Source organism: Rhamphochromis sp. 'chilingali', assembly GCF_963969265.1.
Source record: "Rhamphochromis sp. 'chilingali' genome assembly, chromosome: 2".
In the NCBI taxonomy this organism is placed as follows: Eukaryota; Metazoa; Chordata; class Actinopteri; order Cichliformes; family Cichlidae; genus Rhamphochromis; species Rhamphochromis sp. 'chilingali'.
The window spans coordinates 65,368,524-65,394,796 of NC_137930.1; the positions used below are offsets into that span (position 1 = coordinate 65,368,524).

Sequence of the window (26,273 nt, forward strand, 5' to 3'; positions counted from 1 at the left end):
ACACATATAGACACTTTTCTAGTGTTAAATTTAACACTCACAGTGTCAATTTAACACTGGCGATTTTGCTGTGTATCAGGGCAGGAGATGTTCACGTGCGTCCAAACTGCAAATGAATCGCGCACGAGCAAAGCCGCCGCTCCCGCACTGACTGTAACGCAGTCAATTCTTCTTTTACTGTTATGCTGTTTTGTGGATCACAAGGTTTAAAACTACTTGTAAACACACACACAGTAACTCCACCCTAACCTGCAGCTGCAGCGCAAATAACAACGAAAATTGTTTGTAAACGTGTCCTGGAGTTTACAGGTGCAGACAGTGCAACAGCTTCCAGGTCATTTAGGCTACGTTCACACTGCAGGTCTTAATGCTCAATTCCGATTTTTTGATCAAATCCGATTTTTTTGTCTCCTCGTTCACACTACAAATAAAATGCGACAGCAAACGCGCTCTAGTGTGAACGCTCAAAGCGGCCCGCATGCGCAAAAGAAGATGTCACACACAACGCGCTCTGTTTAGACCAAGAACAAACAGTTTGACTGATGGCCGTTAATATAAAGACTTCGGACTTTACGTTTCCCAATTTTTGCTTTAAGTTATTTTGTTATTTACATAATAATGTAAATAACCTAATAATGATCCTTATTGCTGTTTAAGAGAGGAGCGGTGCTTCAAAGGATAGCTGCAGATTTCTGTCAGAATCTGCAGATTATACAGTACAAATAAAATGTTTACGTTGTCTTCCCATTCCCATGACAAAGTGGTCAAGATTCTACAGAGCATCCTGGTATTACCTCACCCTGTGAGGATTTTAATATGTCAGATTATATTCTTTTTTTTTTTTTATACATTTGTCAACAGAACACAAGTTTCCACTGAAATCACAGAAAACATACCTGACAGAATCCTTTGGTTGTTCCATATCCACCTGCACAGGAAACACCGGCAGGAAGACCAGGCCAGTGTTTCTTACAGACCTTTGGTTCAATGGCAGACACGTCCACCACCGTCGGCTCATCAACAGGTTCGCCATCAGTTTCAGTTTTTCCCCATCCAGCCACCTGACACACTTGATTTTCTTTTAGGTTTATTTCAGCACGTGGAGGCTGAATTGTTTGTACTCTGTGAACTAATCGAACGTTCACACACAACTGGAGACACAACATGAAGTAAAAAATAGAAACACATTTTCATGTAAAAACTCTTTTAAAAATATAATTATTCTACAAATACATCACATGAAACTGATGCTGCTTTCAATGATGTCATTAGCATGTTCAGTGTTTTTGTATCCTTCATGGATTTCATTTTCTCTCAATCTTTACTTTGGGATGATCAGTGTGTGCGGTCACTGTGTGAGTAATCATTGAGAGGGAATTAAAAATGTCAACAATTTTAAACTGATATCTTTATTTCTCATTAGGCAATCGTCACAAGCAGGTTAATGTCAGCATTGCTGTAACCAACGGCTGTCAGAAGTCAAAGGTCATTTTTATTTGATGCTATTGCACTTAATTGTGTTTTATTTTCCCTCGAAATAACATCTGCCTTATCAATAACTTAGAGTGATCTGATCAATAAACACAAGTTTGAAAAAGTTTGTTTTTGGATGAACTTCATGAACAGGAAATCTAACTCACAACCGGTCACAGTGTGCAGCAGTGAGCACAAAGTCTTCAGTGATGAGGAATTCTCCACAGACATGTTGACCCTTGTTATTCTGAACTGATCCCATGTAGGGTATCGAGTTGTCCAGAGCTTTTGTTCCATGAAAAATTCCTGTTGAAAACTCTGGTAAATAAAAAAAAAAAGAAGATGATAAAGTTAGTGTGCCGTTTACAGCCGTAAGATAAATCAGGTATATTTGATGTTCACACTGATGCCTTGTAGACATGGTAGAAAACAAAGAAGAAACTTGTGAAGACAGTGCATGGTGCCAGCAGGACACTCAAACTGTCCTTTACTCAGTAGAAAGACTTTTATACATCACGCGTCTTAGTTTGAAGGCTGGTCTATCGTTATCATCTCGACTTCCTGTCATGCCAACCTCTCTGCAGTGCAGGTTTGATTTACCATTATCTAATGTCAAAAGGGGGATGGTGCGTTACAAGGCAGCAAGAGAGACAGAAAGGCAGGAGAGTTCAGGTAAGAGTTGGATTTTAAATAGAGGGCTCTGTGTGCGGGCAGGCAGAGATGAGGATCCAAATGCAGGACTCAAACACAGAATTGTAACTCAAAACCTCAGCTTTATTGCTGGAGAAATTAAAACATGAACTGAACAAGGGTAGTGAACACGAAAATATTGACCACAGTATAAAACACACATCCGATGGTACGATGCGGCACTGAGCAAGGGCAAACACAGGGCTAATATACACAGGGAAGTAATCAGGGAATGGAAAACAGGAAACAGGAAAACAATACACACTAAACTAACACTAAACTAAGACACGGACTGGACAGAGAGAGACAGACTAGACACTGAACTAAACCAGCAAAAAACATGAGAACACAAAACCTAAGAACTAATCCCTAAACAAGAATAACTAAAACATAGATTAATAATCATCATCATCATCATCATCATAACCAACAAAAGCACCACAAGAGAATAAGAAAACAATCCATAATGCAAAAACACACCAAAACATAACAACTCAAAATACTGGCTCAAACTGACCCAGAACCGTGACAGGTAAGGAGATGTCATTTCAGGACTTAAACCAGACTCTAAGAAATTGCTGTGTCTAATTTTGCGATGCTGCGAGTAACAAACTGGGTTCCGTCTGGAGGTTGAAGAGGAACTCTCCCTCGCCAGGCCGACAGCCGTCTGTGCCACAGTTTATCTCATCTCAGTTTATCTCATGCAGCGCAGGGCTAAATTTAAAATTATTAGATATTTAAGACAATGTATATATTCTTCTATGACAAAAAATACAAGTGTTCATTTAAGCAAATAAACAGAGCCGTAAGAGATGTTTTTCAGAAATTGTTGTCTTTATTTTGATTTGCAACTAACAAATTTTTTAAAAATTTGTAGTTTTTGTCGTGCTCTCTATTATGTGAACCCCTCACCTAATTTGTTGTGTTTTTTAACAAATTAAACCCCAACAATCAAATGATCCCCTGTGAGCAAGCACTAGGCACAGTGGAAAGGAAAAACTCCCTTTAAACAGGAAGAAACCTTTGACAGAACCAGGCTCAGGAAGGGGCAGCCATCTGTCGCGACTGGTTGGGGGGTGAGAGGCAAAAGAAAAGAAAAATGAGAGCACAAGTTAGCTAAATGTTGCGCACGTTGTCTAACATGAACAACGTATGGTTTTCTGGACTGTGGATGAAAAGCAGTCCATCATTACTAGTCTTTAAAAGGGACCTAATCCATCACCAAGGTGGCAATATGGCTCAAGGAGGCCATAGACAGAGTTAAATAGGCAATCACTGTTAAGCATTGAAAAGCCCCAGTAAGCTGCAGGTATAATAAGGCCTACTGCGGCAACACCTAAACCTATTTTAAGTAGGCGTTTGGCACCATGACGCCATGAACCACTAGTCGGAGCCACGTCAGGAGATGGTTCTGAGACAGGACAATCAAGCTCTTCAGGTTGAAGACCAAGATTCTCCTGTGTCGGCACCACATCAGGAGGTGGTTCCAAGGCAGGAAAAAAAAGCTCCTCGGGTTCAGGAGCAAGATTCTCCAGCTGCAGAGGTTCACCAGTGATGTTGTGAACAGCAGCTAATATTTCTTCTTCCTCCTCCCTTCTCAGCTCATCCTGAAGATTATTAATTATTTCTCTTTTCATTTTAAGATGTTCATAAAGTTCATCTATGAGATCTTCGTTATGAACAATCTTGAAATTTTGCTCTTTGACTTTTTCTTTCAGCCAAAATATTTGCAGTGTCAGACTTTCTGTTGTCTTTTCTTGATACTCAAGATTTTGTAAACGTTTCTTGAGATTTGTGTTCGCTGTTTTTAATTTGTTTATCTCAGCAGCAATGCTGCTGTTCTCCTTAAGGAGATATTCTTCCTTTTCCTGAAAGTCACAGTGCATCATTTGAACGGCTTTAACCTGTTCCTGCAATTTAGCCTCCAGAGATTCCACCTGTGACTGTTTGTCATCCAGAGCCTGTCTCACCCGACGCTGAAGAGTACAGATTTCTTTTTTCAGCTCAACTATCTGTTCAGTCTTGTGATCTATTTCTCTATTCTGTTTTTCTATTATCTCTTCTTTTTTTGATATTTTATGGTGAGCTTCTCCCACTTGGTGCTCAAGTCTCACTAACGCTTCCTTGAGATGTGCGTTCTCTTTCTTCTGTTCATTTCTCTCCCTTTCAATCTGAGACAACTCAGCAACAATGTTGCTGTTCTGCTCAAGCAGAGATGCTTCCTTTTCCTGAAATTCATGGAGCATCATCCGAAAGGTTCTAACCTCTGCTTGCAAATTTTTATTCTCTGCAACAATTAGAGCTTGGATGTTATCTGACTGTTGAGTCACTTCTTCAAGCTCAACCATGCTTTCCCTAAAGTGGACATTCCTGTCATGCACATCTGTACTCATTTGTTCACGCTCATTTTTAAAGCGATAGTAATTCTTTTTGTAATATTTCTTTTCGCGCTTTAGGGTGCTTAACTCCAACTGGAGTTCTTGTATTTTCATTTGAAGGTCCCTAGGCTCCGATATTTCTCTCTCCACTAACCCACATAGTTCGATTGATTCCGCTGGAATCGCTCTGTCAGACTGTGAATTATTGACTATTTCTCGTGACATTTCTTTAAAAGCTTAATGCAACGTGTCGAAAGAAAAATACGTGTGCTTAATTATTTAACTTTAAAATAGTCCCTTTCTGAAAGGTTTCTGGTTTGCTAAACACAACTCGCTGTTTCTGAAAATGTTCCAAGTAAAACTGTGTTTGCAACGGTGAAGAGGGGGTATTTATAGACTTTCGTGGCTGCGAATTTGACGTCAGCGCTCTTTGAGCCTTTGATCCTTTGATTCTTTGGAACGTGATGTCACAGCAGGGGGCGTGGCCAGGATTTTTGGTCGAGGCGTCACATTAGCAGGCCAAGCAAATGTTTGCTGTATGGTCGGTCATATTATTCGTATGGTACAGTACGGAGCCCCGCAAGGGACATGGGAGAAAAAAATGAGAAGAACTTTTGCGAGCGCTCGCAAAAGTTACTCGGGATCTTGCAAAAGTTTTGCGAGCGTCCGCAAAAGATCCTGCTACTTTTTGATGGCGGTTCTGTTGAAGGGTGCGGTACGGTACGGAGCAGAAATGGAGGAGGATTTAGAACATTTCCTGCGGTCAAGAGAGGTCCCACAAGAGGACATCATACACATGCATCAAGACAAAGTACGTATAAAATTCCGTAAGTCAAAGAACAAGACAGCATAAAACACCGGGGTTGAGAAGGCGAGTAACTTGTTGAAAAACACTTGTTGTATATGCAAGCCTTTAATGTTAACTCTTGTAAATATGTTCAGGTTAATTAACATAACTGGTTAAGTGCACATATGTTTTGAAATTTCATAAAGTTATCTGGCTGTGCCGTTACCATGGTAACGTGGACGCCACTGTAATACATCCTTTTACTCTTGTAAGTGAGACATGTAGGCTGAAAATAAAGAGGTGTATCTTTTTTCAATGTCTTAAAATCTATTGACATATTTTGTAGACTTTTTAAGAACATTCATGATTTTTAATAGGCTAAGGTAAAAGATTGAAGAAGAGTCTCATGAACTTGAAGGGTTAATGTGTCTGCTGTCAATTACTGCAGTACTTGCACAAATAAATTTCAAACATATTCAGAACATTGATATTTTAGAATCTGTATAATTCATTTACATTTCTTATGGAAAGTGCATGTTTTTTCTTGTACCCAGGACCATGGACTGAATATCATCGCACAAGGTTTGCCTTTAGATTCAAGCAACCAACTTTCCCCATCAAATTCAGGAGATCCACAGAGCCCCCTACGTGTATCAATTGGCAGGATAAAGGTTGTTGATGATCTTTTGACTGTATTTATGGACAGTAGCATAATGAATGTGACTTTAAAGTTGAACTTTGTAAATGAAAATGCTGTTGATGACGCTGGGGTGTCAAGGGAGGTTTACACTGCATTTTGGGAGCAATTTTTGGAACAGTGTGAAGGTGAAACTGAACGAGTTCCAAGGCTGAGGCCAGACTTTTGTGAGGCTAAAAGGCAAGCAGTTGGGCAGATATGGGTGAAAAGGCTTACTAGATCATGGTGTCTTTCCTGTGAGGCTGTCAAAAGGCATCAGTTGATGTAGACATTCTGATTACCGTACATCGTTTCTCAACTATCTCCCTCCTGTTGAGAGATCAGCTGTTGAGAAAGTTCTAAAAGGCACATTGGATGAAAATGATGAAGAGGACCTGCTTCACCTTTTCTACAAGGATGGGTTCCCACTTCCCATCACCTAAGAACAACATGCATCCTGCCATTGAAACAATGGCTCATAAGGCCATTCTCCAAGAGCCAAAGTATATAATGGATTGCTTCTCCACACCCATGGCACGTCTGCAGCTGAAACTGTCAGACAAGGAAAGTGTGTTGTCTCTGTATGAGACAAAGAAGGCCACAGGCAAAAGAGTAGTGCAGCTATTTGAAACAACAAAATTGATACTGTCTCAGGGAGAACAGACAACCTTTAACCATCTTCAGCGTTATGTCAAAAACACTGATGAACCAAAGCTGAAAAAATCCTGCACTTCTGCACAGGATCTTCTGTGATCTGTGTTGACAAAATTTGTGTGTGCTTTAATGCTGAAACTGGGCTCAACAGAAGGCCTGTTGCTCATACCTGTGGAGCTACCCTTGAAGTGCCATTTACTTACAGTTCTTATCCTGAATTTTGTACCGGGTTCGACAATGTCCTTTCCAGCAATTACTTTGAAATGGACATCATTTGAACTTGATGTGTGTACTAATGGTTACAGCTGTAATTGTTATATGTATGATTATCCTTGAGTTCATAAATTCTGTCTTTTTTTTTTATTTATCATTGAAGCATTTCATACATTCAGCCGTATAGTGAGCAGTCATCAATTTAATTTTCCGATGGTTTAGTTGTATGTTACCTCAGATTTCACAAGGACTTTTCATTGTTTAAAATGCTTTGAAAATGACTTTTCCTCTGCTAATGTGTTTCCTCTTTTTTGATAAATGAGTGCAAATAAAAGCAGCTCCAGTTATTCAGATATTTTAAGATAAAATAAATGTTTTAACTGTTCTCAATTTTCTTCCATGGTCCATATTTTTTAGTCCATCCATCTCTTAAACGTTAATGTTGATTCAGAACAAAACCCTTACTTTAGCTTGATGCTGAGAAACTGAACTTTTTAACATGGGGTTCTATGAGGGCTGGCTGGCTTTTGAATCCAGCACACCAGAGCCTGACCAGAAACTGGTCGCTCCTGATATGGGCGTCACTTATGGCTGCCGTAATAGCATTTGAGCTTCTGATGAGGTCACGCATGAGGCGTTTTCATAATAAGACACGAAACGAATGCTGAATAAAATTTGAAATGTTTCTGCTGAGCTATTTAACAAGTCAGCAGCGCCGCTGTGTGGCCAAATGAGCGTACTGCATCAAAAATCAAACGAGACGCTGAAAATGAGAGACGTGGATAGTTTTCCATTGTTTCTAATGCAGGACGCTTCGCACAGCATCACGCACACAGACAAAATTCTTTTAAAATAAATTATGTTAAAACGTTGAATTATGTTAATCAATGATGCGACAAAGTAAAAATACTCCATTACTGTACTCATGTAGAGTTACAGTATTCGAGAATTCTCCTGAGAGCTTTGGTTTTACACCAAACATCTGAAATCAAACGTCTCCACTGCAGTGCCTTGCGGTCAGCAGCGGATCAATTCCCATGACAAAGTGGTCAAGATTCTACAGAGCATCCTGGTATTACCTCACCCTGTGAGGATTTTAATATGTCAGATTATATTCTTTTTTTTTTATATACATTTGTCAACAGAACACAAGTTTCCACTGAAATCACAGAAAACATACCTGACAGAATCCTTTGGTTGTTCCATATCCACCTGCACAGGAAACACCGGCAGGAAGACCAGGCCAGTGTTTCTTACAGACCTTTGGTTCAATGGCAGACACGTCCACCACCGTCGGCTCATCAACAGGTTCGCCATCAGTTTCAGTTTTTCCCCATCCAGCCACCTGACACACTTGATTTTCTTTTAGGTTTATTTCAGCACGTGGAGGCTGAATTGTTTGTACTCTGTGAACTAATCGAACGTTCACACACAACTGGAGACACAACATGAAGTAAAAAATAGAAACACATTTTCATGTAAAAACTCTTTTAAAAATATAATTATTCTACAAATACATCACATGAAACTGATGCTGCTTTCAATGATGTCATTAGCATGTTCAGTGTTTTTGTATCCTTCATGGATTTCATTTTCTCTCAATCTTTACTTTGGGATGATCAGTGTGTGCGGTCACTGTGTGAGTAATCATTGAGAGGGAATTAAAAATGTCAACAATTTTAAACTGATATCTTTATTTCTCATTAGGCAATCGTCACAAGCAGGTTAATGTCAGCATTGCTGTAACCAACGGCTGTCAGAAGTCAAAGGTCATTTTTATTTGATGCTATTGCACTTAATTGTGTTTTATTTTCCCTCGAAATAACATCTGCCTTATCAATAACTTAGAGTGATCTGATCAATAAACACAAGTTTGAAAAAGTTTGTTTTTGGATGAACTTCATGAACAGGAAATCTAACTCACAACCGGTCACAAAATTGATTGATTGATCACACTTTATTCATCCCGAGGGAAATTGGCTTAAGGCTGCCAGCCGTGCCAGCTAGATGTTGCTTATTTTCAGTGTTGCACCAAGATCCACAGAAAACCCGGGATAGAGGGGCTCGGTGAAGGTTGTCTGGATTTGGTGCAGCAGTGTCAAACTTTCAACTCCAGATACGCTGTAAAAAGCCAGTGTTCCCTCTTCATAATTAAGGTGTACCCCTACTTTGTGGGAGACAGCCGGAGGAATTTGACCTTTGTGAAGATTATTGTGCCAGAATGTGCAACCAGAAGGAGAGCAGATTAATTTCCAGGACAGAGCATTGTGGCCAAAACAGCAATCTTTCCCTGAACCCTTTCTATCTATCCCTCTGTACGACACAGCCACCTCAACTATGCCACCATCCCACTCCACCTCCCAGTAGTGGTTTCCTCTGAGGCCCTTTTTACACAAAGCCTGGTAAAAGTATGTGAATCTGTCAGGGTGATCTGGATGAGCCTGGTCCTTGTCACACCATGATATCTCTTTCTTTGTATCAGAGAGGTAAAGACAAGCTGCTACAGTGTCAGGATCCACCTCGATTTTGGAGTCTGCAGGGAAAATGAAAAACTCATTGATTACGAAGGACTCGCTTAAGCTCTCAAATATGTCTGTAGTCATTAACATCATGCTTACTCTTATATTTCATCACAAGTTCTGTCCTTGTCCGTCCCTCCTGCGGCCTTGTCCTTCTTGACACTTGTAAGGAAAAACACAAAAAGCATAGTTTTTAAGTAAATAACATGAGACCACAGTTATGATGTTTAAAAATCTCAAATGATCCCAGATGATCACACTTACTGATGATTTTTCCAGAATAATCCGTCAGATCCCTTTTTTCTTCGTCGCTCATCTTTTTCATTTTATTCTTTTGTGCAGTGACGAACTTTGTCAAGTTGTCAAGCTCTCTGTGTGAGTCTGTGAGCACAGGGAGGTCACCCAGGGTTTGGAAGCCCTGCACAGGGAAACATTAATATTAATATTTAACCTCACAAACTGGATACAAAATGAGACATAAGCCTAAAGTATCAAAAAGCAGCCATAACCTGAAGAAACTGAATGGGATCCTCTGTTTGTGAAAGCTGACAGATTTTACTCTCTCTCCTCCTTAACTCAGACACTTCACGCTTCAGCTGCCCGAGGTGGTGTTCGGTCCAGTCCACTCCAGCTTTCTCAGCCTCTCCAACTTTCTCTCTCATCTCAGAGCACTTCTTCCTCAGGAAGTGGGTGTACAGCAGGATACGTTCCTCACAGACCCGCTCAAAGTCATCACACACCTCCCAGGCAGCGTCCTGTAGGAAAAATGTACTATTTGCCTGCTATGACTGTTACAATAGTGATCCAAGCCAACTAAACAAGTCACACTCAATCACTGACTGAATTGCTGACTTGTAAACTCTCCCACCAATTTGGTGCTCAGCATCTTGGCTTAGGACACGTAGTAGTTAATACTCCTATTAATTTTAAATACTGTTTGTTGTTTTGTTTTTTTTACATTAAATGAATGATTGATTCTAAGCCAGGTTTGTTCACCCCTGCCACTGAGTCCCAAACATGAATCTTGTATTACTCTAACAGTTCCACTAACCTTTTGAAATAATGTCAACAGAGCACCGACTCACAGCTGTCATCGCACTGGCTGAAAACAAATGATTCCCCCCCCCCCCCCTTTAGCTGCACTGCCAATTTTTAAGGTTTACATACTTTTTCCACTCAAAATGATATAAAACTTATTACTTATTATGTATTTAAAAACACAAAAAAATCCTTTGCTGAACCAAACAAATGCATATTTATGTTTGTGGATAACACTCACTCTTATAGAGCCTGCAGCTTCCATCAGCTTTTCCATTTTGGCCTCTGAAGCCAGCACTCTGTCTGTGATTACCCATTTGGTCTTTTCCAGGTGCCTCTGTTAAACAAATGCAGAAACTTTTCAGGACCTCATAAATGCCGTGCAACAAATGTTTACAATATGGGACTAAACTGACTAACCTGCATCTCTTGCTTTTCTTCTGTGACGGATATAGTGTTATGGCCTTTGTGTTCATCCACCGCACACATGAGGCACAGGAACTGCCGATCGGTGCGGCAGTAAAGCTCCTGAAGTTTGTCATGACGACTGCAGATGCTTTCTTTGATCCTCGTAGAAGCTTTTACTAGTTTGTGCTTTTGTAGCGGTGGCACCTGAAAATGAGGTTCCAGGTGAGCCTCACAGTAAGAGGCTAAACACACCTGACAAAACATGTGAGCTTTGCGTTTCCTCCCTGTGCAAAGGTCGCACTGCACATCCCCAGGTGCAGCATAGATGTTATCATCAGAAGCTACGGTAGGAGCAGCTCCTTGTCTGGTTGTTTTCTTATGTTCCTCTAACAAGTTAGCCAGAATGGTGTTCCTCTTCAAAACAGGCCTTCTGTTAAAAGTCTGCCTGCACTGAGGGCAGCTGTAAGTTTCTTTACTGTCATGTTTTGTATCCCAGAAAGTATTGATACATTTCATACAGTAGCTGTGTCCACAATTAGTAGTCACTGGATCCTCCAATAATCCCAAACATACGGAGCAGTCAAATAGGTCCACAGCGTGAGCCATTTTCTTCCTCCACAAGAGAAGTTACTTTCTATTTCTCTGAGGAAGGAGTGGCTTAAAGGCAGCTTGTTCCTAGTGGGAGGGCACTCAAGACCTCATTGACAGCACAATAAATGCCCGCTATTCTGATTTAAAGAATAACTGCATTAACTGGAAGTAAGTGAAAGTATTTGTGTGAAAGTATCAGCCTTTCATCAAATGCAGTCATGACCTGTTACCTAGATTCAAAGCTATTTCTCTTTCAGAAAAAAATGCCATTTTGATACAGGTCAGTAAAACAACCCCTGCTTTCCTTTTGGCTATTTTGAAAAAAGTAATTTGCTAAGTTAGAGTTTATTCTTCACGTTCTGGCCAAACCACAGGGCGCTAGTAGATATACATGATTTAGTGAGCTGCAAAACCTTTTTTAAAGCAATTAAATAAGTTTATTTCCTTTTTGTTATTTTGGTTCTTATGTTGGCAGAATTTGGTTTCACTTTTGAGTTTGTAACATTAACCTCCTAAGACCTGAACTCTTCCACGGCATGTATTTTTAGTTTCTCTTTGATATTTGGACATATTCGGCCCGATGAATGTAAAAACAAAGAATTACCAGATTTTTTTTTTTTACTTTATTTTTGTTTTTAAGAAAAATAAGAGCCACATATGAGCATATTCATTTAAAATTTTGATAGAACAGTAGCAGTATAATGTCCTTGTAAGTGGATATCAGGCCCTTGTAAAGCAAAATTGAGTATTTTGGTCTAAATAACCCAAATGTTAATTAATTTGTAAATTCTGTAGTTGTCATGGTCCCCGTGCCTGCCCAGCCGGCCTCACAACACTGAAAAAAATGTTTTGTTCAATTTACTCAATTTTTTTATGACAAGTGGTTGCACGAAATAAATTTGTTTGAATCCAGAAATATTTTTTAAGTACACTGAATTTAATTTAAGCGAGTAAAACCAACATATATTTTTAAGCTACTTTAACTTAACTGTTGTGGATACGACTTAGTCAAATATTATTAGTAAGTCCAACTAAGGTCGTGTTAAATGTACCAGAATAATTTGTTTCCTTTACACTTATGTCCCAAACTTATATTCAAATCAATCAAATTGTTAATTTCTCTCTATTTCAATTAAGTTAAGTTTACTTAAAAAAAATATTGCTTACCCTGATTTGTAGTTTTTAAAACTGTCAATAATGAAAACTACAACATTCTTTCACATCATTTATTAATGCAAAATTTGTTGCAAACAGAATAAGAATCCACATCTCTAAGAAAAATTGCTGCAATTTGTATAATACAAATTACAAAACTTTTGCCCATGAACTAGTAGCTTTAAAAAGCTGTATTCAAACAAAACAGAAACAACAGACAAGGGAAAGGTTAACCAATGTTTCTCTTCCTCTAAAAAAAAAAACAAAAAAAAAACTCCTTACATAAAAGAATAAAACACTACCAGCAGTATAATGTATCACAATTAGAAACTGATGCATCCACAAACTAACCAGTTTCAGACTTGCTGTTCTGCGATCCATATTTAGAAATTGCATTTTAATAAGGTAATTAGACTTAAAATTAAACTTGTGTTTTCCTTACTGCTTATTGACCACTGTCTTTCCATTCTAGTCCTTCCTTGAAGATTCTGAATGTTTTACATATTTTCTGACCTAACATACTCGCTTCAAAACAATTAATAGTCTTTAAAGTGTTACCAGTGTACTGCAGTGTGGTAATCATGAATGTTTTTTTTGTTTGTTTTTTTAAATTCGGTTGAGTTAACACTGATTATACGCAGGGCAGCAGCTATAACTGAATAATTACAAAGTTGCTCTTCAAGCTACTCAAATGTACCACATGTGAAACATTCATTATTGAAAGTTAAAATGTTCAATCAAAACATAACACAGAACAAATGATGGTTGTACAAGAGTTTCACTCCTATTCACAAGAGCACCAGTCATTGGTAATTTACATAACAGCATTCTCTTGATGTGTGGTTTTAGAAATCTTCCTATCCAGTAGCAATTTTGTTCTTCAGCCCAAAGACTTTGGGGGAGAGCTTTTCACCGTCCAATCCCATCAACACTTTCTAAATGAATTCATAATAGTCCTTCAATTCCTTGGGGAAGGCTAGGTTTAGTGCATAGATTACTCCAAGCATCAATGCACAAGCTTGGGCCAGAGATCCAATGTTGTCCATGACTATCTCCCCTTCAACAAATATTCCAATGTCATCATAATGTCCATTTTGTCCATCCTCCCTGTTGATGACATAAATGCCCATGGTGTGCTTCTTCAGGTCTCTCTGGATATCATCTCCTTCAATGTCCTAAACATTTAATAAAAAGGTAAAAGAAAAAACAATTAACTCTACAATTAAATTCCAATCTAGTCGTTTGTGTGTGTGTGTGTGTGTGTGTGTGTGTGTGTGTATAATACACACACACAGATATCTATCTAAAAAGTGTGTGTATAGATGACTTGCTTACAATGACTTAAATGACTTACAAAGAACTCCCGAATAAGGCTTCCGTCCTCTTCACCAAGGTAGAGGCAAAGTGCCCTGAGAACTGCTTCCCTTTTCACTTTAACATCACTTTCAGCCTGTTTAAAGAGAGTTGCTGATTAAACCAATTTGGAAAAAAGAACAATGTCTGAAATTCGCAATAAGTAAATTTTATCATATGTCAGTTCAAACATCCATCCATCCTCATCCGCTTTGTCTGGGGCCGGGTCGCGGGGGCAGCAGCCTAAGCAAAGAGGCCCAGACCTCCCTCTCCCCAGCCACCTCCTCCAGCTTATCCGGGGGAATACCAAGGCGTTCCCAGGCCAGCCGAGAGATATAATCTCTCCAGCGTGTCCTGGGTCTGCCCCGGGGCCTCCTCCCGGTGGGACATGCCTGGAACACCCCACCCAGGAGGCGCCCAGGGGGCATCCTTGTCAGATGCCCGAACCACCTCAGCTGGCTCCTTTCGATGTGGAGCAGCAGCGGCTCTACTCTGAGCCCCTCCCGGATGGCCGAACTTCTCACCCTATCTCTAAGGGAGAGGCCAGCCACCCTTCGGAGGAAGCTCATTTCTGCCGCTTGTATCCGCGATCTCGTTCTTTCGGTCACTACCCACAGCTCGTGGCCATAGGTGAGGGTAGGGACGTAGATCGACTGGTAAATTGAGAGCTTCGCTTTTACACTCAGCTCCCTCTTCACCACGACGGACCGGTGCAGCGTCCGCATTACTGCAGCTGCAGCCCCAATCCGTCTGTCGATCTCCGGCTCCCTTCTCCCATCACTCGCGAACAAGACCCCGAGATACTTGAACTCCTCCACTTGTGGCAGGAACTCATCCCCGACCCGGAGTGGGCACTCCACCCTTTTCCGGCTGAGAACCATGGCCTCAGATTTGGAGGTGCTGATCCTCATTCCCGCTGCTTCACACTCGGCTGCGAACCGTTCCAGTGTGAGCTGGAGGCCCTCACCCGATGAAGCCAACAGAACCACATCATCTGCAAAAATCAGAGATGAGGGGAAAGCGGTGCTCTACCTGCACTGTGTATAGTGCTGGCGGAGCGCTGCTGACGTCGACTGAGAAAATTGTCAGGCGGTGGAAGGAATAGAGGACCTCCTTAATCCCACTGACACGTCTTCCGAGGAGGAAGCAGAGTCTGGGGATGAGGGGAATGACCCGCCAATTTCCGGGGGCGAGGTCACTGAGGCAGTTAAACAACTCCTTGGTGGCAGAGCCCCTGGTGTTGATGAGGTCCGCCCCGAGTTCCTGAAGGCTCTGGACGTTGTAGGGCTGTCCTGGTTGACACGCCTCTGCAATGTTGCGTGGAGATCAGGGGCAGTACCTGTGGACTGGCAGACCGGGGTGGTGGTCCCCATCTTTAAGAAAGGGGACCGGAGGGTGTGTTCCAACTACAGGGGGATCACACTCCTCAGCCTCCCTGGGAAAGTCTATGCCAGGGTGCTGGAAAGGAGAGTTCGTCCGTTAGTCGAACCTCGGATACAGGAGGAACAATGCGGTTTTCGTCCTGGTCGCAGAACACTGGACCAGCTCTTTATCCTCTCCAGGATACTTGAGGGTGCATGGGAGTTTGCCCAACCAGTCTACATGTGTTTTGTGGACTTGGAGAAGGCATTCGACCGTGTCCCTCAGGGTGTCCTGTGGGAGGTGTTGCGGGAGTATGGGGTGTCTGGCCCATTGCTACGGGCCATTCGATCCCTATACAACCGTTGCAAGAGCTTGGTTCGCATTGCCGGCAATAAGTCGGACTCGTTCCCGGTGGGTGATGGGCTTCGCCAGGGCTGCCCTTTGTCTCCGGTTCTGTTCATAATTTTTATGGACAGGATTTCTAGGCGCAGCCAAGTGGCGGAGGGCTTTCGCTTTGGTGGCCTCAGAATCTCATCTCAGTTCAAACATAGTAAATAAAATTTATATATGAAATTTCAAAATTTAGATTGTTTGGCTGGTCACCTAAAACGGCTTATTGGACTCACCAGTGACCTGCCACTTAAGACAAAAGAAATCCAAATAGAATTTGCAATATTCAGATTTACCTCTTGCATGATCTGCAAGTGGTGGGCAAGTTTCTGCCCAGAAACACCGCCCTTCTTCTGGAAAACTGTCATCAACTGAGGTGTAATTCTGTCCAACTGTGCCGCGAAGGTAGTCTCCAGTTGAAGTGTTGTAATACACTGGAATTCAGCATTTACCTGTATCACACACACACCACACACACACACACAGAAAAAAAGAAGACTGGTGCTTAATCACCGGTATGATTATTTTGTTATTTCTTCATTAAATGCTACAATGCAATTGCCATCACTTCATAAAGCATGATTATCATATGGGTTAGTATACAGTGCATGAAGGATGTTACTACTGTTAATCAAAGAAGAAATGAATGGCATCAGTCCATTTAACGGGTTTAAAGGGTTTTAAAAAGCAGATATTTGTCTGTTTCAGGTGGTTAGCAACACATTTTCCTGTGCTCTTTGTCCACTGGTGGGAGTGTCTCACCTGTGAGGTCAGCGGGGCAGAACTCTGCCGTCAGCAACAGAGAGCAGAGAAAATTTAGATGTGCAACTAAAAACATGCTTGCCATGTAAGCCCCAAACATCTCTGAAATTGCTCTGCAAACTTCAGAGTACTTGTACTTCAGGAGTCCTGTGGGTACCATAAAGACTCATGTATGCACACAAACCACATTTTTTTTGCAATCTGATCCTCTTTCTCTTGGCTGTTTCCTTCAGGGATCACCACAGTGAATGATCCACCTCCATCTAACCCTATGCTCTGCATCCTCTTAACTCACAAGAACTAAATTCCTGTTTTTCATTTCACTTTCGCAAGTTTTTTTTTCTTTTGTCCTGGATAAAAGAAATTTAATCATATATATTAATTGATATTAATTAATATCAATATTAATAATCACAAGAACCCTTAAGATGAGATAGATAAACTTGTCCCTGCAATACTGTGACAAATACTGTTGTGATAAATATGTAAGGAATTTGCATGTACTTACCAAAATAACACCATCTTCTTGAATAAACAGTAACACATAAGGGGAAGAAAATCTGCCAGAAAAGGAAGACAAATAAAAAAAATAAAAAATAAAAAAAAAAACTTTAGAAAGACAAACAATTACCGTTTCCAAGCCATTAGTGCATTACTTCATGATACTCCCTTGTAACAAAACAAATATTACTTGTGCCTCTGTGCAAACTACAGATGGCACGATACCACTTTTTTATGTCCGATACCGATATCATAAATTTGATTATCTGCCGATATGAATCCGATATAGTGTATTTTATAATAAATAAAACTGTTTTTATAAATATTTTGCTGCATTTTGTATAAGTTCATACTCAGTTTTAAAAACAAAACATTAAAGCTATTCTGTTATACCTGTATGCAAAAAATACACTGCACCCAAAATATTTTATACTTCAGCAATACTGATCAACCTAAAAAACTTACACCATCCTCCTTATTCAGGTATTCTAAACAGTACATAGAAATATTAAACTAACTAATAGGGCTGCCAACTCCCAGCAAAAATATTAGGAAATCACCCCGCACCCTCCGCCTGATAATGCTTAATTGACGTAATCTACTTTAATGCACAGAAATCAATTATTTTTCTATAATAATTAGATTCAACATTTTTCTTCAATACAGTTGCAGACAGCACAGATGGTACCTTCCCAAAGGAAAAAGTGCTATATGTACTACTATTACTAGGGCATATATTAGACTTAATATTTACTACATACAATAATGGATCTCTATACATTTAACCAGATCACCACTTTGGTAGTAAGATTTAGAATAATTATTTATTAAAAGCTAGACACTTTAAATGAGAATAAGAAAGAAAATTATGTCTTTGTGCCCCCCTTTCCCTGTTAATGCCCTACCTGGCCCCTGGCAAAACTTTGCTAGATCCGCCCCTGCACAGTTACCAGCTGTCAGCTACCTAAAAAAGGATCCTGGAGTTATTTGTCTCTCAGAAACAGTTCATAACTTCCCTTCAACTCATTCATGTGACCTAAAATGTAAACCTGTTTCTTCATTACCTGTTCAGATCTAATGATTCAGTAAAAACTTCTCCTGGTTTCACCTTCATGTTTCCTTCTCACCACATATCCAAACTATCATGACCAGCAGCTATTACGGCTGTGGCTCCAGAAAACATAAGCGGATACTAGAAGTAATAATAAAAAAATTCTAGCAACAGCTTATCAAGCTTAAACGTGCTGCTGTTGTTTATCTGCCGTTTTCCTCTTTCTAGCGCAAACTGGGTGATTAACAAATGAGAGAGACTAGCGACAGAAAAGCCGATCACCTGATAATCGATCAGTTTCATGATTGAAGTAGCAACAGGAGAGGGAGGGGGGAGAATGAGGGAAGAAGTTTTAGCTGTTCAGCATGAAGACACCGAATAACTCCAGCTTTGTGTCTTTTTTTCATTCTAGCTGAAGTACGAAACAAATCGCTTCCTTTCCCCCTCAATACAAAACTCCGACAGCCAGTCCAGCTGTGGCTCCATACATCGGTTGTTAAGCTCAACATGAAAATACTATGCAAACATAAAGAGATGAACTTACACACTTGCTTTACTTCTCTGTGTTAGTTTTCTCTGAGATTAAATGCAGCGGTTTGGAAGAAGGTAGCGAGGCTTCAAATGCTAAACCAGACCGCTGACAGGTCTTGCACTCAACAGCTCTATCAAGTGAAGCAACTTCTTTTCTGAGTTAATTTCAGTTCTGACAAACATCACTCTCAGTGCCTTTTGATCTCACATTTTTGGCAACCACTGAGTTATTCTCCTCCACAGTTTACAACCATTATTTGTTTCTGCACAAAAGACGTTGTGCAACGCCAATCCTACTTATTTATTTCCTACTGCACCCTGACTGTGCAGGTGCGTTCAGAAGCCCCCTCCCCCGCCCGACTATTCCTTAATGCCAATGTTGTGGCGGGAGGGACGATTTCTCAACTTAAAACTGCAGGCGACTGTACAGTGAACTTTACAGCTAACTACAACAGAGAAATTGCCTCGTTCCATAATTTGTTAGTACAAAGTGTGCCACCAGAACTAAGCTAAAAACATATGACATTTTAACGCATCAATACAATTACTCTTTTAATAGAGCTAGTATAGTAATATAATAGTAGCTAATAGAGCACATAGCTAGCTTAAGTCAAATTCATGACAAAGTTCAGAGGTGTACAACTACTTAGACTTCTTTCTCCATGTGCACACGTCTTAAAGAGTCAACATGCTTTGACTGAGGTAAAAAAAACTAAAACAAAAACGACCGTAAAAGGTTTACTTACCGAAGCTAGACCACCTTTATATGAAGTTGTGCGATTAACTTGAGCCTGCTTGCAGCACACAAAGCGTCCGCTTTTTCAGTCCGCGCGCAAAATGGTGGCCTGTCCTAACGCATGCGCAAAATGGCCCAGCAGGATGCTATGAAAAACATACTTAAGCATTTTGAGCTTCATTTAATTAACTAAAATTAATTGGATTAAAACGCAGGGAATGTATTCTGGAGTTACTCGAATTATATATGTAGACAGGAATTACTCATTTGAATTGACAAGATATACCAAAATATAATATGCTATATTTAAAAGGAGACAATATCACTTTTTTCAGTGAAGGCTACACTTGTGTTTTTTTCTTTTTCTCTTTCTCCCCCTATCTCTCTGCCTGCGGAGCTCACAGCTGGCTCCCGCCCTTGGCTCTCACAGCTGTTGGCGATCAGCTGATTATCCGTCTTCTATTTGAGGCTGGGTCACAGATCCTCTCATCGCGGGATGATTGCGCTACTGACGTTAGTCTACCTTTCCAGCTCCCGTGGTCTTATACCTTTACGCCCTGCCTTCGTGATTTGTGAGTGATTTCTCCCTTTCCCTGTTCCAGCTTATCTTCCCGGACCTGTGACCTCCCCGCGGTACGAACGTGTGTGAGGACGTGAGCGAGCGAGCGTGAGAGAGAGAGAGCCTTCCCCTAATCCCCTGGAACCCTGAATTTCCCGTCACTGTATATATTATTGCACGGGTGTGTAAATAAATCGTGTTCTGAGACATCAACCTGCTCTGCGCTTGAGTCCCTGCTTTCAGCCCGTGACAGAAGTAAACTGTAAATTGTAAATATTGTAAAACTTTTCTTCTGTCATTTAATGGTCGGGCATTGTACAGCAAGCATTTCACCCCCATGTCATACTGTGTATGGTTGTGTGTGTGTGACAAATAAAATTTGAATTTGCAATGTGATGTCCACATATGTGGACGCCAGGTCCTAAGAGGTTAAATAATATACAAATAAAATCCTCTATGGTAGTTGGGATAGGCTGGAACCTATCCCAGCTATCATATGGTGAGAGGTGGACGGGTCGCCAGACAGGCAACCATTCGCAGTCACCCTTATGGGTAATTTAGAATTACCGATTAACCTAAACCCCTCTAATTGCCTGTCTTTGGACTGTGGGAGAAAGCAAGAGTACCCAGAGAACATGACAACTCCACACAAAAAGGTCCTGGCCAGATGGTGGAGTCAAACTTGGGATCTTCTTGCTATAAGGCAACAGTGCTAACCACCGTGCACCATAAAAATAATAATAACAGCGTCTTAAAATGCAGTTCTATGGATCTGTATTTGCAAGATTACACTTAGAAATGAGTCTTTTGAGAAGAAGAATTCCACTTTTATTGACATAATTAAACAGTCACATAATGGTTTAAGAATTCTCAGCATTGACATTTCTGTAGAGGATTTTCTCTATGAATATATTAGTGCATGTTTATGTAACTGCACCCTCTTGAACACTGTATACACACAACAGACCTCTGTGCACAAACACACTTGCCAAATAAATTCAGTTCAGTAAATGTTAGCCTAATGTCTTTAGCCTCACAAACAAAAATATTTTAAACAAGGACGCTTTAGCTATAATGAGCAAGAGTCAACAGACTGTATTATTATACTTAAGAGTACTTTGTGAATAGTGATAAACATGTACTGATACACCTGATGTAATTCTGGTGCTTCTGATGTCGCTTTACTCTGGTGTGATTATCCTAACTGAGGCTCCTCTGGAGACCATGAACCCAGGGTACAGAGGCTGGGAGAATGTGGTCTGAACTCTGTGAACGAGCACCATTTGACCAGAATCAGACACGCTGTAGAAGGACAGGCTCCCTCCCTTGTGGTTCAAATACACTCCCACTGTAGAGGAACAGGGGACGGGTATTCTAGTTTTGACTTCATTGTGCCAAAAAGCGCAACAGGAACTAGAAAGAGAAATGCACCAGGACTGGTCGGTGTAGCCGAAGCCACTTTCTTCCAGCTCTGTTCCTTTATAGCACAGGGCTATCTCAACCCGTGGCCCTTTCCATTCAACCTCCCAGTAGCAAACACCAGATAAACCCTCAGTGCACAACACTTGATCATATTTGGTAAATCTATCTGGGTGGTAAGGGTACCTCTGGGTTTTTTTAGCCCAGGTTACTTTGGTGTTTCCATCAGAGAGCAACAGGTTTTCAAATGCTGTGTTGGGATCCAATGTTATGCAGCAGGAATCTGAAAAGTACAATGTCAGGAAATATTAACTCAGTGAAATCAAAGTAACGGAAAGCACAGAAACTGAATAAAAATATGTACACTAAACAAATGACTCACACATAGAAAACTCCTCTCTTGTCTTGGGATCAGGATCAACTTCAACTAAAAGTACAAAACATGATATTATTGAAAGTAGCACTTCCTGTTCTATTTAATTAAAAATGATTAGCATGATTTTACTAAGCATTATTTTAGCTAACTTCTCATCTTACTTGTCTCAGATATTTGTGCAATGCTCTTGGCCACGCTTTCCATTTTGTCTCTCAAGTCAGAAATAGCTTTTGTGACAAAGTTGAAAGGTGTGTGCAGTTGGATGTTCACATCAGAAGACAGATCAGGTTCTGTACAGTCAAAAATGGTCTGGCAGTGCTGTAAACATGCAAAACAATAAACACATCATTAACTGCTGCCCTGCACACAATATGATCCACGTATTTGACTGTTTGCGCACCTGCAGGAAATTAATGTGATCTTCAGTGAGCGACAGCTGCTTCAGTTGGTCCTCTCGCTTCCTCAGCTCACTGATTTCCTTCTCCAGCCGATCCACAAGCTCCCCAGCGCGACTCAACGCGGCCTTCTCCTGATCTCTGATCAGATCGTTCACGGCATAGCGCCTTTTGTCTGCCTTCAGAACAATCTCAGCATAGGCTTTCTCATTTTGAGCAACTGCTGCATCACTTGAAGCCTGAGCAGTAAAAAATTCCATTTAACATCTCACAGTTGTTGGTTTAAGGGCTTAATTTAATTAATTTTATTTAATTTCTAGACAACTTCATAATTTTATCTTGTTAAGAATTTACATGATGTTTTGGAAGTGGCAAATTTATTCTTGATTACACTTTTTTCCTTTGAGGTAACAAAAAACCTTCACGAGAATAGGACAAGAGGACATAAAGGAACAATGCTGGTTACTTTGCAGAAACAGATTTTTAAGGAAAACTTTACATAACACAGATTCAAAACTTCACCTTCAGTCCTTTAGTTTTCTGTCTTAGTTGCCGGAGCTGCTTCTCTTTTTCTTGAATGCCTTGCTGGATTATTTGTTTCTTCTTTCCAAGTTGTTTCTAAAAGCCATCATTACAAAATCATCAAAGTTTAAATTACAGAAATACAGCTGAATATAAAAAATCCCTTAAAACCCTATGACTGCTATAACAGAAGCTCTAGCAGTAACTTTAAATTGAAATTCACAACAGCATGGATGATGGTTGGAAGTCTACAACTATATTATTACCTGCTTATCTTTTCTCTCTGCTGCAGCCGAGACAGTGTCATGGCCTTTATGTTCGTCCATCACACAAAGGAGACAAACGCACTGCCCATCACTGCGACAGTAGACTTCGAGTAGCTTGTCGTGCTTGGAGCAGATCTTCTCTTGTATGGAAGCTGACACTTCGACCAACTTGTGCCTCTTAAACGCAGCAGACTTATAGTGAGGTTGCAAGTGAGTGGCACAGTAAGATGCCAGACATACCAGGCAAGACTTAACAGCTTTCAGCTTCCTCACAGTGCAGAAATCACACTCCACATCCCCTGGTCCAGCTTCATCCTTTACTCGCATGTTGGATTGTGCTCTCACGGACATTTTTACCATCAAATCAACCAGCACTGTGTTTTTCTTGAGGACGGGTCTTGGGTTGAAAGTGTGTCTGCACTGTGGGCAGCTGTAAATACCACTCTGATCCTCCTGGTCGAAGCAGCCATTTATACAGTCCATACAGTAGCTGTGGCCACAGTGAAGAGTCACGGGATTCTTCAAAACATCCAGGCATATGGAGCAGGAGAAGGAATGTAGTACTTCACAGCTCTCGGCCATCTTCGTTCCACATCTGTAACTTTCACTTTCAATGGAAACAAAAGTACAAGTGATTTAATAGTCTGTCCAAACACGTCCAAAAATCTAAAGCTAATGTAGCTCCACCTATAAATCTGCAGAGCTACTTTTCGATTATTATTATTATTTTTTTTAAATGTTAGACATTTTTTCTCAAATATAAAGTTCATTATTAATATTTATTTATAAATTATTTATTTACTTACTTACTTACCACTGTGGTATATTAATATATTGTAGGCAGATGCGCTATTTAATAAAAGCACTAAGAGGAAAGGTGTCTGGTTAAATACAAAGAACATATTCCATGCGAGATTTAAACACAGAACGCGAGATTTCCCTGGTAGCCATGGAAACGACAACGGCGTTCAGTTTCTCAGTGAGGAAGAGGCGGAGTGGTTTTCCTCTTGTAATGTTTTTATTTAGCGGACCATGGAGCTCCCGGAGACACTTAGAAAACATTTAGAGGACTTTTCTCGCAACGTTTTGTTTGACCAGAGTCGGACGGAGTCTTCCTCTAAAGACCGCGACGCGTTTTTGGCACACGGTGAATGCAGCTAACGTTACTGATGAATTAGCATTGGTGTTAGCATTGATGTAGCTGCACTAATGGCTGTTGTTTACTCAAACTAAGCTTTCCAGTAGTTTATTTGCACTTAGGTTGCTTATTCGGTTCGTGTATGTTCTGCTGTTTGTATTTGTTTTCAGACAATCGAGTTCTTTCAAGCCTCCAGCTCCAGATGTCTCTGTACTTTAACATGTGGTTCTTCCCCTGGTGGTGGATCAGTGAAACTGTAATGCTGCAGCTTAAGGTATTATGCCAACATAATTCTGGTTTACAATCTTGACCCTTTCCACTCTTATTTAGATTGTTATGCACCTTTCTGTGGTATGCTGGATTTCAGCATCAGGGGTCCACCCTGTAAAGGTCGCCAGTGTGTCACTGGACTAACAAAGAAAGACAGACAACCATTCACAGCTACAGTCGATTTAGATTCAATAAATAACCTAACCTCACTAGCTGCATGTGTTTTGACTGTTGGTAGTACCCAGAGAGAACCCACACAAACACAGGGGGATCATGCAAAGTCCACACAGGACCTTCTTCCTGTGAACCAACAATGCTAACTACTCTACCATCTGCTGCATAGTTTCCTGGCCATGGATCCAAAGTGTGAATTTGATGATCACCAGGTCACTTAGTTATTACTTTTTCCCTTGTGACATGGTGCTCCATCCTGTCATGCTGGAAACTCCACAGGTGCCTGAAGGTCTCCCAGGTTAACATGTCGAATGTTTTCTGCAACCTACCCTGTGCCCGAGGTACTAAATTAAAGCCCCTAAGTTACACAAATGTTTGTGGGATACAATGAACGTGGGCACAAATTAAAGGGAATGAAGCTGCAGTAAATCCTGGAAAACTTTCAACTGGGTGCTCAGATTTTGTTTTAGTGTTTTTTTGTTAATTATTTGTGAGCACCACATGAAATATGTAGCTCACCACTGAAACATAAATAGTTACTGGACAAAACAGCAACTGAAATAACAGTAAATACCAATTTTAAAGGTTATTGAGACAAAAAGGAGAATACATGATAGCAAGAAGACTATCGTGTATCAAAAATTACAAACCTTGGCTTCCTTTTATACTCAGTGTAGTTATTTAGCAAAAATCACATTCAGTTAAAAATATGTTAAATGTATTTGACCTTTTAGTAGTACCGTGTGCCACGTTTTCACGGTTTTTTTTTCTTTCAAAAACAGACTTTGTCCCAGTGTGTTAGGAACTGTAATCTTACCAATAAAAACATTCCAAAATACACAAGTGGTTATGAAGAGGAGCAGAAAAAAAAATCACATCATACGTTTAAAAGCAAGGATGTGGAAGAATGAACAAGATTTAACATTTGAGACACATTTGGCACTTTGCAAAATTTTTATATTTCAGTTGCTTTAAAGTCAACACATAAATATTTTTTGAGTGTTTTCAGCTGGACATAAAATCCCAAAACAGTAATATCTGACTTTTTTCGATACTTATTATTTAAAAAAATTAAATCTGAAAATGCAACAGGAAATTTGCTTGAGTTTATCTCAGAGTGTAGCATTTTAAAAAAAAAACATTACAAAGTGGATACAAGTTTTAGTGTTAGACTATAAACTGTGTTGTTTGGCTTGTTATTTCCACCAGTATCCTGCTTTGTCAGACTACTACAAAATCATCCTTGTTACTATTCTTATCCTGATGACGCTGATCGAGGCTATTCGACTCTACCTTGGTTATGCCGGGAACTTGCAGCAAAAGGTGCATTTATACATTCACATATGAAATAAGGATATTTGTATAATTATATGTAAAGAAACCCAGTGAGTGGACGGCAGAGATGAAAACTTGTCAAATGACTGTATTTGTTGAAGGTCCCAGAGCTGGCTGGATTTTGGCTCTTGAGCGTCCTGCTGCAGTTTCCATTAATCCTGTTTCAGCTCTTTAATGAAGCCATCCTTGTTCAGCCCCTGGAGAGAGGTGTTCACATCATCCTTGCCTTATTCATACTCACACAGGTATGGTAAGTTGCATTATCAACATTTTCAGAATTTCGTAGCTACATTTATTAACACGGATTGTATCCCTGAATGCTCCCAGGCCATTTCTGGTTTTGTTGCGCTCCGCGACATGGTCAGACACACAGAAAGCCAATTTCATCTGCGACAGTTTGACTGACTTCTCACACTCTGACGTCCACATCTGGGCAAAACCTCTGCTCACATCTCCAGGGTCACAGGCTAACAACAAGAAACTGTCACATTTTGTCTTAGACATGCTGCACGGGGTAGCTGCTACTCAAGATCCGTTATTGAAAATAGGGG

General features: G+C 40.4%; 3 protein-coding genes and 1 long non-coding RNA gene across 4 annotated transcripts; 2 read left to right on the forward strand and 2 right to left on the reverse strand.

Moving 5' to 3' along the window:
* The first annotated feature begins 4,540 nt into the window (after positions 1-4,540).
* LOC308412572 lies at positions 4,541-7,261 on the forward strand. Its single transcript, XR_013974603.1, has 2 exons — positions 4,541-5,352; positions 5,883-7,261. It is a non-coding gene; the product is annotated as an uncharacterized lncRNA (long non-coding RNA).
* An 832-nt stretch (positions 7,262-8,093) lies between these two features.
* LOC308384948 (uncharacterized protein) lies at positions 8,094-23,761 on the reverse strand. The gene is made up of 13 exons (XM_080863625.1): positions 23,620-23,761; positions 22,806-23,412; positions 22,540-22,635; positions 22,023-22,256; positions 21,784-21,940; positions 21,629-21,673; positions 21,013-21,529; positions 10,849-11,449; positions 10,670-10,765; positions 9,900-10,145; positions 9,655-9,808; positions 9,490-9,552; positions 8,094-9,404 (listed from the first exon to the last, which is right to left on the reverse strand). The coding sequence occupies exons 2-13, from the start codon at positions 23,385-23,387 to the stop codon at positions 8,875-8,877; spliced, it is 3,321 nt and encodes a 1,106-aa protein (XP_080719751.1). The 5' UTR covers positions 23,388-23,412; positions 23,620-23,761; the 3' UTR covers positions 8,094-8,874.
* Positions 12,822-19,363, reverse strand: LOC308412563 (uncharacterized protein). Its single transcript, XM_080907019.1, has 4 exons — positions 19,279-19,363; positions 15,984-16,139; positions 13,937-14,032; positions 12,822-13,757 (listed from the first exon to the last, which is right to left on the reverse strand). Exons 2-4 carry the CDS (start codon positions 16,053-16,055, stop codon positions 13,518-13,520), a joined length of 408 nt encoding a protein of 135 aa, XP_080763145.1. The 5' UTR covers positions 16,056-16,139; positions 19,279-19,363; the 3' UTR covers positions 12,822-13,517.
* On the forward strand, positions 23,762-26,261 carry tmem17 (transmembrane protein 17). The gene is made up of 5 exons (XM_080907007.1): positions 23,762-23,952; positions 24,114-24,217; positions 25,597-25,710; positions 25,824-25,967; positions 26,050-26,261. The coding sequence occupies exons 1-5, from the start codon at positions 23,838-23,840 to the stop codon at positions 26,125-26,127; spliced, it is 555 nt and encodes a 184-aa protein (XP_080763133.1). The 5' UTR covers positions 23,762-23,837; the 3' UTR covers positions 26,128-26,261.
* The last annotated feature ends 12 nt before the right edge of the window (positions 26,262-26,273 follow it).